This window comes from Anomalospiza imberbis, chromosome 16 (assembly GCF_031753505.1).
Source record: "Anomalospiza imberbis isolate Cuckoo-Finch-1a 21T00152 chromosome 16, ASM3175350v1, whole genome shotgun sequence".
In the NCBI taxonomy this organism is placed as follows: domain Eukaryota; kingdom Metazoa; phylum Chordata; class Aves; order Passeriformes; family Viduidae; genus Anomalospiza; species Anomalospiza imberbis.
Genome location: NC_089696.1, coordinates 4,486,719 through 4,502,441, shown reverse-complemented (window position 1 = coordinate 4,502,441; position 15,723 = coordinate 4,486,719). Strand labels below are relative to the sequence as shown.

The following is a 15,723-nucleotide window of genomic DNA, read 5'->3' as shown; positions in this document are numbered from 1 at the left end:
GAGGATTATTTCTATTTTTACTGAAATAGTTGCTTTAGTGAATACTCAAGATATTAGGTGGACATTAGTAAGATTTTTATCGCTGCAAGAAACAAAACAAAGAATAAGTAGTCTCCTTCTAAGACCTCAGAAGTTGTCAATTCTCCTGCAGTTCAAGATCAGGGGCTCAGACACCAAAGATTTAACTCAAACTCTTTAATTGAGAGCATCTTACTTCCTCTCAAAAGTTTTTCAATAGTGATTTGTTCCTAACCAGAAGAAATGAAACATCTGATACTATTTAGTAAAGAGCTAAATCAACAAAATACATGTGACTCAACAGCAGGAACAAACATGAAGAAATGTAATATTCCTCTGCAAGTTTGAATTTGAGGTGCTCAAACATGAACTGTTCAAGAGGTTCATAAGACAGACCTGACTTTTGCACATCTGGATTATAAATGCTATTATTGGAACATCTCTCTTAAATTGCACTGACAGAAAAGCACTGAATAGCTGCTTCTACAGAACTGTCAGATTTCAGGATAATTAATGAGGCAACTGGGAGTAATGGATTCTTACAGAAATTCTTTTCAAAGGTTTTTATAATTACCTCTTTTTTTTTCTTATTGATAGGTCTTCTTCACAGCCTCCCTTATTGGATGCTGGTGTGATCTGGTACTACTGCCTAACAATATTTGTGTTTTTCCACTGATCTATTTGGTTGTTCATGGTCAAAGAGCTAAATTTCCTGATTTATCCTCAACCCTTCAGCCCTAATTAGCCCTTTAGGATCACATGAAGAAAATACTGAAATATTTTGTGCTCCACAGCCCTAACTCCTCGTGAAGCTCTGACAGTAACCAGTGTCCATCACTCTCACAGATGAGATACTGCCTGCTGTAACTCAGCTGCCTTAACCAAGCTGAAAATAGCTTTCCCTTGGAGTTTTTATAAAGCAGTTGCAAAATTTATTTTCTTCTGGAAATGGGCACACACTACTTGTACAATTTTAATGTGAATAAACATTTAAAACTATTCTTGAGCAAAACATCCAAGAATACGCTGACAGAAAATGCACATTCACTGTGCAGTGCATTAATTTCACAGCAAAGCCAAGGCTAACACTCTCAGCAGAAGTCAATAAACTGATATACTCCAGCAGAAATTCTGGTCCTGCGTTTCTCACCCAGGAAAATTCATGTCTGCATGGCATGCCAGAAAAAGGGCCCGGGAATGCTCCATTCCCATGCAGGCTTCTGGAGACACCTGCCTGGGTTGTTTGGCTACACACAAACACAAATGTTTATGATGAGCATTTCCCAAGAAACACACCCCACCTGTGTGTAATAGAGATTACAGAAAATAAAAATTAAAATAAATCTTTGTCCCGTCCCCCATTTCTGTTTCAAGGGGTTTCTGGAAACACCTTGAAAACAAAGTTCTCTACAAAGAGCAGTGCCCTGGCATTTCTTCACTTCTTAGAAAACTGTAATTAGAAACCCTGTTTGAGTTTCCATTCATCAAAACTGCAAGACTAATTCGCCACATCCCTTGAGGAGAATTTACTGACACTTGAAGGGACAGATCTGAAACTCCTGTTTAGATTCCAGGTAGGTGAGAGGGAGATTACAAAGTATTTCTAGCAAGCCCTTGCATTAAAAAAAAAACAAACAAACAAAAAAAAAACCAAACAAACAAACAAAAAAAAACCACAACTGAAGAATCTACATTCTATGCTAAAAATTATGGCCATTGTGCAAAATGACATTTCAACTTTCACCTGAAACACCACTCCTACCTGTTAGGATACACAATTTTCCAAATAACCATGCTTTTTACGCATTTTTTCCTTTGAATTAAGTTTTAATGTACACAAAAGGGATAGTTTAGTTCCTAGAATCATAGAACAATTCGGCTTGGAAGAGACCTTAAAAATCATCCAGTTTCAGTGCTCCTGCCCTGGATAGGGACACCTTCCATTAAAGGAAGTTTGCAGAGCTCCATCAGCCTGACCTTGAAATCTTCCAGGGATGGGGCATCCACATCTCTAGCCAACGTGTGCCAGTGTCTCACAACCCTCACAGTATAAAGTTTCTTCCTGTAACCTAATCAGGTTAAAATCATGCCTCTTGTCCTGTTACTCCATGCTCTCACAAAAAATCTGTCCATCTGTCCTGTAGGCTCCCTTCAGGCAGTGGAAGGCCACAGTTAGGGCACCCCAAAGCCTTCTTTTCTCCTGGCTGAACAATGCCAGTTCTCTCAGCCTTTCCTCACAGGAGAGGTGCTTCATCCCTCTGATCATCTCAGTGCCACCCCTGGACTGGCTCCAACAGGTCACAGAATGGGTCAGGCTGGAAGGGACCACAGTGGGTCATCTGGTGCCACCTCCCTGTTCCAGCAGGGCCACCCCAGGGCACAGGAGTGTGTCCAAATGGTTCTGGAATATCCCCAGTGAGGGCGACTCCACACCCTCTCAGGTCAGTCTGATCCAGAGCTGGCTGCAGAACTCCAGGGGAGGTCTCACCAGAGCAGAGTCCACGCACAAAGGATTTTGAACCACCTTGTTTCAATGGAAAACCTGCATTCCTATATCAGGCTCACTGGATTAACAACATTTCCAAAGCCTCAGAAGTCCTGCTGTCAGAAGCAACCCCAGCAAGCTGCAGCTCTAGAACTGTGGGCAGTAGAAGCTCAGGAGCCGCGAAAATATTACAGACTCATGTTCTCAAACATTTTTAATAGGTGACTTTCTGCAATGATAAAAGCTACTGAAAGTCTAATTTTAGGATCTGTTCATCATTTGTGTCTGGAACATTTTCTTCTACATTTTATTTTGAGGCAAAAACAAATCACATGCTGGGTAGTTGCAATCTTTCAGTGATTTGCCTTAATGCATCCAGATACAGTATCGTGGATACCAGTGTTACATAAAGAAACTTCAAACAGTTGACAGGTACATTAAATCAAAACAAAATCAAAAGCAGATTAGCACACAAGCACTTTTCCATCAGGGAATCAATTGTACAAGAGTCAAGTTCTACAGGGACATCTCCCTGCCCATACAGTAAAACTTCCCTTGCCCAGGGATCACTGAGGGATGCTCTGCCCTGAGTCAGATCTAAGAGAGTCAAAGCAGTTTGAACCTTGCCTTCCCCAGCTGATGCCTTGGTAACAGCATAAACTTTTACTCAAAAATAGTTCAAGATACCTAATGATGCCTCCGTAGTAATAATTTGTCAGTAGCTGTTTCAGTAATAAATGAAAGTTAATGCACATTTCTAATTTCTGTATTAGCATTCACAACTCAGGCATTATTTCAATATAAAACATATGGTGAAATCAAATTAGTAGTGAGAAAATCAACTCAAGCCATAGAGAAACTAGAAATTCACCATTAAATAAAAACTGCCAAAGATCATATTTTTTTTTTAAATGGAACAGCATATATTCAACCAAAATAAAAGATTAGTGTGCAAATACTAGGGGACTAATTACATAATGTACCTTTACAAAATTACATAATATGGGTGCAGCTTATTTCCCTGTTTGCTGTTTGAAAAATAGATTGTTTAATAACCCATCAAAGCTATCTGTAAAGCACGGCAACAATAGAGCAGATGTTGACTGTTGTCTTGTGCCTCACAGACATAATTAAATACAATGAAACACTCACGCACCCAAATAATGGAGGACAAACAAATACAGCAATGCTGCTCTATAAACATCATAAACCTCATTTACTGGGCACCTGCCTTATATTAATCTGTGATATTTAAACCAGGGAGGAAAACAGAGAAGAAGGTATTGATTTGCCTGCAGACCACAAAAACTACAAAGAATTCCTGGCATTATAAAGGAGCTGTAGCTTCTGCAATACTGATCCCCACACTGTTGACTTCCACAAAGCTCAGAGGGAATCACCTTTTCTACTGTGACCATGCCAGGACAGGACAGCTGTGTTTGCTGTACAAAAAAGCTACCTGAATTTATGACTCTGAACAACCCAAACAGGCTAAAACACATTGTGCCTGCTGTGTAATAGAGTTTTCAGATGCTTGTGGAAAACCAGGTTCCCTTTGATTGCAAAACACATTCCCTGCAATTATTTCCTGTCCCCTCTCCCATCTTGCTTTTAAAGAGGCAATGGAAATCAAAGATTAGGCTACATAACTATCCAAGTGGTTTTCTGCTAGGACAATGTCCCATAACATTATTCAGTACTCTAGTTCACATCACAATTTCAGAGATTTTTAAAAAACATCCTTATCTTCATTTCTATAATCAAATGTAGATACGTATTTTCTTTCATAATATCAATATTGTTCCACTATTTGAATAGGAAAATTATGTAAATCAATACAAAATTAAGTACCTAATCCTGCAGTTGCTATTAAGAAACAAAGTTTCCAGGCAAAAAAGCAACTTCAAAAATTATCACTTGCATGTATTGTAGAGGAACACCGAAGCTTATTTTTGTTAATAAAAACAAAAATTATTTTTAAATTATAATATTAAATAATGTTATTATTTGTTTTTATTTTAGGTAAAGAATATAAAACTGCTTTCCTTACTGCAAATGTATTTTGCCTTTGTATTTCATTTAGTTATTTCTAAGAAACAAGACAGAATATAATGTGATCTGCATCTCTTTATAGTAATAAAACCATGCTAGTCTCCTTCCATAGACAACACTATAAAGCATAAATCCAAATGGAAAACAAATGGAAGTATAATGCCACTGTGAAGCAAACCAATCAACCCTAAAACAGCTGAGATAGATCTCATCCAGTAGTTCATTCATTCTTTATAGAAAAGAAATGAAAATATTCCTAGGTGTATCAGATTAAAAAAAAAGAAAAAAAAAAAAAAACACCCTCAGCAGCTCTGAAAGGTTGTAAAGCACTAAATTCCTTTGATTTATGAGGCAGCGTCCACCGCACTGAGCAAAACAACTCAGCATGCCAGGACCCTTTTCCCTGAAATTCCTTTATTAACACAGCCCGGCTCTGCGAGTGAACAAAAGCAGTGGTGCGGGGTGTATAAATCATTAATACTCTGCCGTGCAATGGCTGAATTTCCTGTGTGAGCTGGGAAGCCTTCCTGCACAACAGGGATTTTGGGCTTGGAATTGGCTGCTATGAAATGTACTTCATCATCCGCCGTGTTTGACGCTTCCCAATAGCTTTGTACTTTTCCTCTCCTTTTTCTCCCCCAAGCCCAGCAACTGCAATAGAAATTTATTGGATTTTATGTCTGCAAATAAAGGAAGAGAAAAGCAGGAAAGGAGAAAGCAAGCCCATTTAGAAGCAGAATCCTCTTCCCTTCATTTAAAGGCAGGTTGTGTGCAAATAAAATCCACTACTGACAAATTAATTTGGCTATTAATAATTTTTAGTTTACCACTCTAAATTGAAAAAAAATGAAAAAGAAAAAAAATCCAATCAAAGAAGGCTTACCCCTAAAAAGGGAAAAAAAATCAACTAGCATAAAAAATGGGACTCCCCTCCAAATTAAGTAATCTTCTATTGGAGCATTTATTTATTTTAAGAGGAGGCAGGAAGAAGGGCAGAGGTACTCCTGAACTCCGCTGTTTCTGTGTTTTTACTTCTGGTGTATCAAAAAGCTTTCCAAAGAGCAACAGGCAATTTCACGTGCACGTGCCCAGCCTGGTATTGCAAGTGAACCTGACAGAGATGGTATCAAAGGGAAAGGAAAAAATAAACCAAGCCCCTTGGAACTGCAGTTTCTGAATGGTCCTGTATTTTTGCAGCATGACGTGCTGAACTTGGATAGGGAACATCAAAATTACTTATCCTGCCCCTGAAGTATGTGCAATACAGCAATGGCAAAGTTGAATGTTTTCCCAAACTTTGAGATGAAATAGCAAGTAATCTTGATGAAGCATTCCATGCTAAAACATTCCTTTTGGGGCTAGACTTGGGAAAACCAAAGAGCACGACAGACTGAGCAATGCTGAAAAAGCAGTTTCAAGCCATATGCTACCCATCAGGGAAAATGACACACATTACACAGGTAACTGAGGATCCAGTCCATGCTCCAGCCAGGCCAGAGCACAATTCCAAAGGTGTCCAACATCAATTCCAAAGCTATCGAGCATCAGCACCCCCAAAAAACACATTCATCCCATCTAAGCCATAAATATTTAAGGCACTTGGAATGCTGCTTTGTAAAAGTGAGCAAACTGAAGTCAGAACAGGGAAACATTCCAGGGGGCCATTTTACACTTCTGCAGCCATCCAGCAGACTCGAGGTTACAAGAATAAGCCTGCAATGCATGCAGGAGTCCCTCTGCATTACACAATAATGACATTCTGAACGGAAATAAATGAAGCCCCTGCAGTGCTATTCTGTCAGCTTTTGAAAGTAAATAACTTCACTTCTGACAAGACAGAGACATTTTTTTCCTTCTCCTGCCACAGAGCATTAATTGAGCCATGCAGCCATGTAACATCCCAGAGACAGGACTAATACATGAAAAGGAAGAAAGCCTATGGATGGGACACTCATGGAATATATGGGCTGCCTAAATTCTTTTCACCCCCAAATTTTCACACTAGCTCCGTTTTGGTAAAATCTTCTCAGGGAGAACTTTTAACCTTGTTTTTTCCTCCCTTTACAGTGTACTTTAACTTATTTCAAAGAAACACTTAAATTTCAAAATGCTCCATCAAAGTTTGTGCTTATCATAAGCTTGTATTTTAAAACTTATTTTTCCTTGTTTGTAAATAAAGCTTCATGCCCATAATCAATATCTGTAATTAACTATTTCATGTGTACAAGACTTACTGTCCACAACAGGACTAATAACGATTGCTATAAAACAAAATGCTATGAGAAGCAAAACCAAAGAAGTCAACTTCAAAACTACACCATAATTATAATAAATATTACTGCAAATCAGTAAGGAATTGAGGCAAGGCCTATTAGAACTATAAGTATATACACAAACCACAAATATGAGATGACAGCATAAAACCAATGTACAGTTACCAAAAAAAAAAAAATCATATTCAAGATGTTATAGTTAGGAAAAGCAATAATTTCTGGTGAATTTTGAAATAAAGGGTTAAAAGGTAAATTTAAAGATGGTCTAAGATGAAAGCACTTTCATTCTTATTCATGAGTAGCTGAACATCTTAAGTATTTCAATTTTGAAGTACCACAGAATTTCTTTCCATATCTGGAGGAAAAAGTAAAAATCAGTGACTTGCTGTGAACAAAAAATAATTCACTGAACACTTCAGTTCTTACCATAGTATCTAATTTTGATTCTGCCTGTGTTCAACACAACGAGAGAGAGCAGGATCAAAACACTGCGAGATCCCTCCACAGCTGGAGCCTGCTCGAGTGCAAAAGACCAAAGGCCCAAGTACAACCAGTCAGGATAGCACAGACATTAGATATGCTATTTTCTCTAATTAAATTCACTGGGCTGCTGCACTGACAGAGTGGGAGGGGAAGCAAAATGTAAAAGAAGTCAATGGTGCTGCACTAGGCAACTCTGAGGGAAATGAGCAATGCCAGCAAGGAAATGACAGCAGGTTCTCAGGAGAGCTCTTGCACTACACATCACACTTTAAAACTGATAAATCAATCGCACATGCACCTTTAAAAGGCAGGAAGGCTTGAAGGATTCTTGGAGGGTGTTGACTTCTCCTTTCCACCAACATTATTCTAACTCTATAAAACAAGGTGATAAATTCCAGTGTCACAGTTTTTATCGCTTTCATTTATACCACCTATTAAAAACTTAAAAAATATTCTTAGCAGGATTAATATTAACATAGTTATTGTACTTAGTTACCAACTCACAAATACACATGTTGAACGCCAAAAAAAGTCAATGCAGTTTTGAATGGCTACAGTCAAAAGAAAAAACAAATCTAAAACTGAAATATCTACTGGCTGCTGCCCTGAGAAAAACCCCTGCTTACATAACCACCACACACTCTCCTTGGCACAAAATACCACATGACATGTTTGTTTTTTTGTTTTTTTTTTTTTTTTTCCAGAAAGTATCCCTCCATATACATATTTAGCAAATACAATGAATGGGGGTAACTTACAAATAGCTCAAACAGAATATCCAGGCATCCCTTTTCAGACAGAGTGTTTTAAAATGTTCAAAGAGGTCACTTAGAAGAAAACAGTGGTTCTAAGCCAAAAATATTCACCTGCTCCTGTCACACGGAAGCTCCTTTGCAACTGCTCTTGTCTTAGAGTCCAAAGCAGCAGGTTACCTTCTTAACAGATTCTTCTGGTTCGTTGAGGGGGTTTTGTGTTTGGAGTTGGTTTTCTTTTTTTGGCTGGGGCTTTTTCCCCCCTCCTTCTAGTATTCAAAGAGGAGAATACTTCACTAAAGCACCTCCTCTCCCTTTGTAAGAGACTGACCTTGTTTGACAAGGCTGGAGCTAAATGCCCCAAACTAGCTCTTACTCAGAATGAGAGCTGCTACAGCACTTGATCTCTAAGCCACTTCTCATTAGCCTCTGGAAAACAACGGAGCAGCTCTTGGGAGACAAAAGATATGTAAACGTGGAAACTGGGCTCCAGTCACAGGTGGAGTCACAAATACCAGCTCTCGAGTTTGTTGCTGAATACCAAACGATCTTATTTACCCTGATCAGATTAAACAGCAAGACATCATTCCTGAAATCCGCATTAGCAGCACTCCTGGATGCATCAGCTGCACTCCCACCTTTTGAGGTCTGTTTCATTCATACACTAAAATTCCCTCGGAGTGCCACAGTGCCCCCTTAGGTACAAATGCATCCACAGGATATGGTCTGTAGCGTGGCAGCTCCTTTTTTGTTTTAACAGAGTGCTATAATTTGTCTGACGTAGCACAACCTTTTTACCCTACACATATGAATAAACAAGAACTGTGTTTCTCTCGGGGCAGCGAAGCTGGTTAAATGAATCAGAAAACCCTGAAAATATTGCCTACCCTCAGTCCATCAGCTGCTGGACAATTATTCAAGGCCCAGCTGTAAGAAAAACAGATGGTGAGTGAGCATTAGTACCGTGGACTTCTTTGCACTCATGCAGTCATAAGCAGGGGTTGTATGTTCTCACATGAAAATTGCCATGAAATAGCAGAGAGAGGAACAAAATCGTGCAAAGACTCCAATTTGTAAGATAACAGATGCTTAAAATTTTCAAGAACTAAAGTCAGATTAACTGATTTTACAGGAGAGCCACAGAGTACTATAAATGGACCAGGCAAGAAAGGCAGTGTTCTCATGATTGGTTTAAGCAGTGTCACCATAAAACATCAGTTATTGAATTCAGCTGACATACCTGAACCTTTGAAGAGTCACTGAAGTATTAAATGCAAAAACTAGATATTCAGAACTGTAACTGCAATGGTGGCATTCAGCAATTGATGTGCTATTAAAAAAAGTTCAACTGTATCCAGGAACTGTTTGAATTGTTCATCCATTCAATTTTTTACACAATTTTAGCACAAAGATAATCTGTTCTAATCCTTATTCCATTATTGACACTATTGACTACATCAATTGAAATTGCTACCAAATAAATCAAACTTGAATTAAGCCATGAAGAAACAATGTGATAAAAAGTCTTTCAGGCTCCTATAAATCATCAGATCCAGAAGCATGACATAAGTAACTGAGAGGGGAATTCAGCTTTTCTCCATAGCCATAATGCTTAAGGCCCAAATAAAATTACACTAATTTACCATGTAAGCAGTAATGGAATAGCTGAGGTAGAGATGGAGGTTTTGTTGGTTTCTGCTTTGTTTTCATGGTGGATTCTTTTCATCATTGATATGAGAGCTGTACCATGAACTATTTTGTTAAAGACAGAAAAGGTTGATATTGAAGTTTCAGTTCAATTGTTTTCGATCTGTGAATGTCCACTATGAGCAATTGCTCCATTTAAGAGGAATTACCCTTTGTACAAACCACTTCACTATTTAAAACAAAGCACATCTATCATCATTAAACAGGGAAAAAAAAAATTACCAATTTTAAAATAATGACAGTAGCGTTGTACACCATGACATGGAATATTCCGTGATGTTTCAAAACAAGTTTGTTTTGTTACTTTACTGAGAAAACCCCAACAGAATAACCAGGAAAACAGACCACAGGAAAACCTCAGTTAACAGAGCTAAGCCTCCATTAATATGTCCCAAATCCCAATTTACCAGCGGTCGATATTTTGCTGCAAAAATTACTTCAGTTTAGCATTAGATGTTAACTTGTGGTCAGAAATTGGGTTTTGCATTGATGTGTCATATTAAGGAAAAGAAGAAAAAAGACATGCCTGCAGCTGTTTCTAACCCCATGAAATGTTACCAAAAGATAGGGTGCACTACAAATGCAACTTCCCTTCTCATGTGTCTTTAAATATTGACACTAAGGAAAATTCTCACCCAAATGCATCCACACTTTCCCAGCTGACCCTGTCCTTACAGTGACGCAGTGAAAACTTGCAAGGCAGAGCCCCACGTTCTCCCTCTGTTCAGTGCTGCCACTGACACAGTCACTTTGGTGTGATGTTCTTTGAGAAGTCACCCTGGATTCCCATGGTTAGAACCATTTTATTAAGAAAATGTCCACATAATTACAGACTATTTCAAACAACTAACTCAGAAGCATTATTCAGTTTCTGTTGGCTTTTTTAAGTGAATGTCTTATCGAGAGTTAATCTATAATATGATCTAGGCCTCTGTCCTTTATTTATTTTCAACTTTATTTTCAACAGTTAAACTCAAAATATTTTTAGGTAAATTATCCTCCATGCATAAACTGTTTTTTAAAAAAAAATCAGCTCCTCATTTGGCTCTCAAAATATTATACACATGTGTAAAATGAAAGATATCAGAGCAAATACTCAAGTTTCTAACCCTGGAAAAAGTAGTACAGCACTTCTGTAGCACACTGTGGAAAACAGTTTATCCATTTATCCTAAACAAACTGGCCAAGTGATGTCACTTGCAGAAATAAATTATGGCCAATTTTAAATTACCACCAAAGCACAGATTTTCACAAATGATTCATTCAGCTCCACAGAAAACCAGCATCCTTGTGGCTACAAGGGTAAATAAATATTTAGTGACAAAGACTGGCTTACCCATCTTGAGAAGAATGTAATGCCTTTCACAGACTTCCAAGAAAGACATATCTCCAATTGTAAAACTTACACATGACAGAATACCAATGTAGATACACAAGAATAATTATCTTCATAAGTTCCAAATAGGCAGCAAAATTCAACAACTGAGAGTTCAGTTGTAGCACAGATGTCTGAGTTCATTTTAACTGAGGTGCAAGTGAGCAGACATATCTCAAGTGCAATTTTTAGAGAGAAAAAAAATACATGATAGCTTCACAATATCTATTTACTGCTGGTCACAGGTTGCACAGGCAGGGGGATTCACTAGTTATTAAGTTGCCACATAAAGCTTTTAGGTTACCTGTATTTAAGATCGATAGACAACTTGATAGAGAGAAAAAAACATTTACAGTTTCACTAAAATAGCGACATTTGCACTAAACATACAAACTAAGTCTTTTTGTCGATTTGTTCTTAACTATCAGATGGGAAAAAGGAGAAAAAAAACAAAGTAGATTGTCATGGTAAAAGTTTATTAATGTTTTTCAAAAAAACCCAACTTCTTATTCTTTACTGTTTAAAACCAGAACCATGTTTTATTGGCTTTGCAGGTGATGTCAAGTCAGTCCTCTCTGCCTGGATAATTTTGAGATAAAGTAGCATTGTTCCTAAAGAAATACTTAACCAAATGCATAAAATAAGAGACCATATGTGAATTAAGAACATGATTATCTGACTCTCTAGGAATTCAGAATAACTAAAATGCCAAAGAGCAATCAAAGAAGCAACAAGCACAGAATTTTGAACCTGCCACAATTTTCATCATAAATTTAGCAGACTCTTCAACCTATTATATAATTGTGATTAGTACACGCAGGATGATTCTAAACTGACAATAGGATTAAGGAGATGAGAAAGCAAACACTTTAAAAAAATTCTTTCAGTGTGGCAGTTAATCCACTTAAAGAGTTAAAAATTATCCGCTAGATATAGCGCTTTGTAAAGTGCATTAGCAATCACTTCTCATCTCTCTCTCAGATGGAATAGATGCAGTTGAATTCCCTGTTTTAAAGTATTCATTAGAGTTGCACAGTTTCTGAAACCTTAAAGCAGTGCCATGCTATAGATGTGTTTGCATAATGATACTGCAATATCTCACTGAGGAAGGTTATTAGAGCACCCAGCCTCATCTTCATGTTATCCTTTATCAGCTCCTTGTGTGGCCATGTTGACCTCTCACCTGAATTCCCATTTTTCCTTTCAAAAGCCCTATCTTTAACATACAACTTGTTCTTTGACAAACTCAAAACAACAAAACCAGAACAAAACACAGGAGTACATTTTGTATGTAACCACTAAGTGCACAAGTCACACTGGATCATTAAAGCTGATCTATAAATGCCATTCCCAAAGCAGATCCAGAATACAGAACTACCAAGAACGTATATTTTAGTTATGGCATGCAAATTACTGAAATTTAAACACATCATATTTATCTGATGCAAATTTTAATTGCAGACATACGAATCCCTCCCACATGCACTGATAATCTAGGGCGCATGCAAGAATCTGTTATTATGCACTCCTAAGCTGGAAGTCAGAAATGGTTTATACTACACTATAGCAGAAAAAAAGCCTACAGGAAGGTTTTATCCTGAAAATACTGGAGCTCTCTTCTTTCAGCAGTAGCAGGAAAAAAAAATGACCCCAAATAAAAATAAGCTTTAAATCTATTTTATCTATTTTTAGGAACAAAAAGAAATACTGTATAACATCTTTCAGGCATTTGTGAATGCAGAAATAAAGTTAGACTTTCAGGGAAGTCAATATGTACAGAAACTGTTGTAGTGGAAGTTGGAAGAAATGCCCCTATTTGCTACAGTAGGCACAAGAATATTTTTTTCCTTCTGAAGTTTCAAGAGAAGTAATAGGATAGACAGGATTAATCATTTTTGCATGATAACATATTTCTGTCTTGGCTCTACACACTTACTAGATGACTCTGTAATGGTGGATTCAGTTATAAATAGAGTAGGTTACAAAGATGATTCCAAATTACTAGTTTCAAAAAAAATGTGCTATTATACAGTTATTTCACACTATAGCAGAGAGGGGGTACCAAATGTTAAATAATTTAGGAAGAGGGAGTGGGAGGAAATACTTTAAAAAAATCCTTTAAGCAAAAATGAAATTAATTTTTTTAAAAAATAATTGAAAATTGAGTAGAAATTGGTATTGTTTTTGCTGATACCCAAACATTTTCTTTAATCCCAGTCCAATATACTTCAGCAATAGAAGTATTCTGCACAGATATATTTTTATAAATCATCATTTTTCTCTGTGAACTAAAAATCAGCTTGGCTTTAATCAGCAGCATGTTTTAACACAGACTTAAAATTCCTGTCTTCAAAGAAAGCTTAAACAAAATTGCCATTGGGCACATTTACATTAGAAGTATAATTTATGCTTGCAAGTGAATAAAGAGCAGTCCTTTATGGCTGAAACTCTGCTACAGCATCCATGAGAGATGCAGGCACAGTACAGTGTTAAATATCTATAAACATCACCAACAGAGACATTGCAAAAAAAAAATAATAAAACAACACCAAAATACCAAAAGATATGCGAAGGCTCGGTGCTCTGTTCAAACATATCTTCTACTCACTCTCACATTCTTAAGTGCAGGCACAACACTCGCTCCACACGGTGGGAGACATTTATACAGTCTGTTCACACAAAAAATACCTCCCCGACTGCAAATCCCCCAAACGACGCTGACAAAGCAAGCTCTGCGAGGAAAAGAAAAAGTTAAGCAAACTTACCTGCTGTAAGTACATAAAAGTCAAGGCACAGGAGAGCTGGGGACACATGCCCACATTCGGCAGTGCCACGCAGGTTGCACCCGTAAGGGGATGCTGCATGGTGTTGCTCTGAAGTCTACGTAGAACAAGTGAGGGGGCTTGCATGCAAGCACGTTTGCCCTATCTTGTCACTATGGGTTGGTTGTGTTTTTTTTTTTTCTCTCCCTTTTGATTATTTAAATAAGAAACGGTGTTTCTCGAATGCCTTTCCTCTCCCCAGCGCTAAGCCCCTACATTCGTTTGTCAGCTAAGGCAACTTGGTAGGTTTAAACTACGAATTTTTAACAGAGAGGAAAAAAAGAAGACACAGCCTGCAGCCTATTGATGAGCAAATGGAACTTCCTCAATGACAGAGAGCTGAAGCTTGTCTCACAACAGTAGCTGCTGACTAGGAGAGAGAGAGAGAGAGAGACTCAGTGAGGCTCAGTCGGCTGGTGCTGATGCTGCACAGCTTCTCATTTGTCAAATGGGTCCTAGGGCAGGGTCTTTACCACTCACCAAAATTCAAATACTGCATTTTAAAAATCCCTGGAGAGGATAGGAAAGGAGAGAAAGTGAGCGTGCTGCATCGCAGGCATCCATGAGATCTGGGCAATTAGTGTCATTGCCCAGCTGGGACTGAATGCCTGTTATGATTCTGCACGCACACAGACACACTCACACCCTTCCCCCCTCCCAGGACTCACACCTGACTGGAAAAGGGCTTTCCCCTTCTAAGAACACAAGTATGAAGCACAAAGTAGGAAAGGGAAAGAATCTTGGCTAGTCAAGAGGATTCCGGCAAAAACACAGCCCGATCAGCAAATGAGCTATTTTAAAACACAAATTAATTTTACATCTACATTTCATTCTCTATCCAGCTCCCCAAAGAAGCCCATAAAAGCATGACAGTGAAACTGTGCAGGAGCTGTGTAACCACTGCAGCAGAAACACTGGGAATGAAACAGAATTCTATGGTATACTGTGTCTACTTTCCTGGGGGGAGGGGAGCACACTTGGATAAAGACTGTATCTTAAAATTGGTCTTAAGCCCATCTCATCTAAAATTACAAATTTATTTGACAGCTAGTCAATCTATTATCAAGGACTGCCCTATCAGATTACATGGAAAAATTACATTTGCAATTTTCAGAATTTAATGTTTACTTTCTACTTTGAGAACGATACCTCAAAATTAGTATTCCACTCTTGCCAGCTTTTTATTCACCCCCCCCTTATTTTATGGAGTAATAATTATTCATTAGTAGATCTAGTTAGTCTTTATGTAATAAAGTAGGATGTGACCTGCAAATCAAATAATTTATACTACAGCTTGTCCTTGAGGTCCTATATTAGAGATCTTTTTTTTTTCCTGAGATACAACTCAAGTATAACAGAAGATATTACTATTTTTAATTAGAATTTGACAAGTGAATTAAATATTAATTCTTCAGGAAAGAAGGTCAAACCTCAAAGAACCACCTGAGGTTTTGAAGGGGTTCTTTTAAAAGGACTCTGAAGAAGATTTGAAAATCACCTATTTTATAGGATACATAATTCCCCCAAAAACACATCTGAGATGAAGAGTTTAATGCTAACAACAATAAGCAAATAACCCACATACAAGAAAAGTCTATTTCATCAACAACGTAACTGGTTTGATGTAAGATCTACCCTTAAAATCAAATATTAGTCCCCACTTAACTGGAAACAGAATCAAAACACAACTCAGGTGCTACATTAAAAAAAAAAAAAAATCTTTTTCATTCTACATGTGCGCACACATACCTGCACC

General features: G+C 37.7%; 1 protein-coding gene across 43 annotated transcripts in view; it reads right to left on the bottom strand.

Moving 5' to 3' along the window:
• Positions 1-15,723, bottom strand: part of RBFOX1 (RNA binding fox-1 homolog 1) — a 1,156,138-nt gene that overhangs the window by 248,005 nt on the left and 892,410 nt on the right. For 2 of the 43 annotated variants that reach the window (XM_068206689.1, XM_068206690.1), the window contains exon 1: positions 13,911-14,488. The exons of 32 other annotated variants lie outside the window; for them this stretch is intronic. Coding sequence is in view for 4 of the 11 variants with exons in the window: in XM_068206697.1 (XP_068062798.1) it covers positions 13,911-14,054 (144 nt within the window). In the remaining 7 variants the exon portion in view is untranslated. Of the gene's footprint in view, positions 1-13,910; positions 14,505-15,723 lie in introns of those variants that run through there. 9 more of the 43 variants (XM_068206697.1, XM_068206704.1, XM_068206693.1 and 6 more) reach the window with 9 other exon arrangements.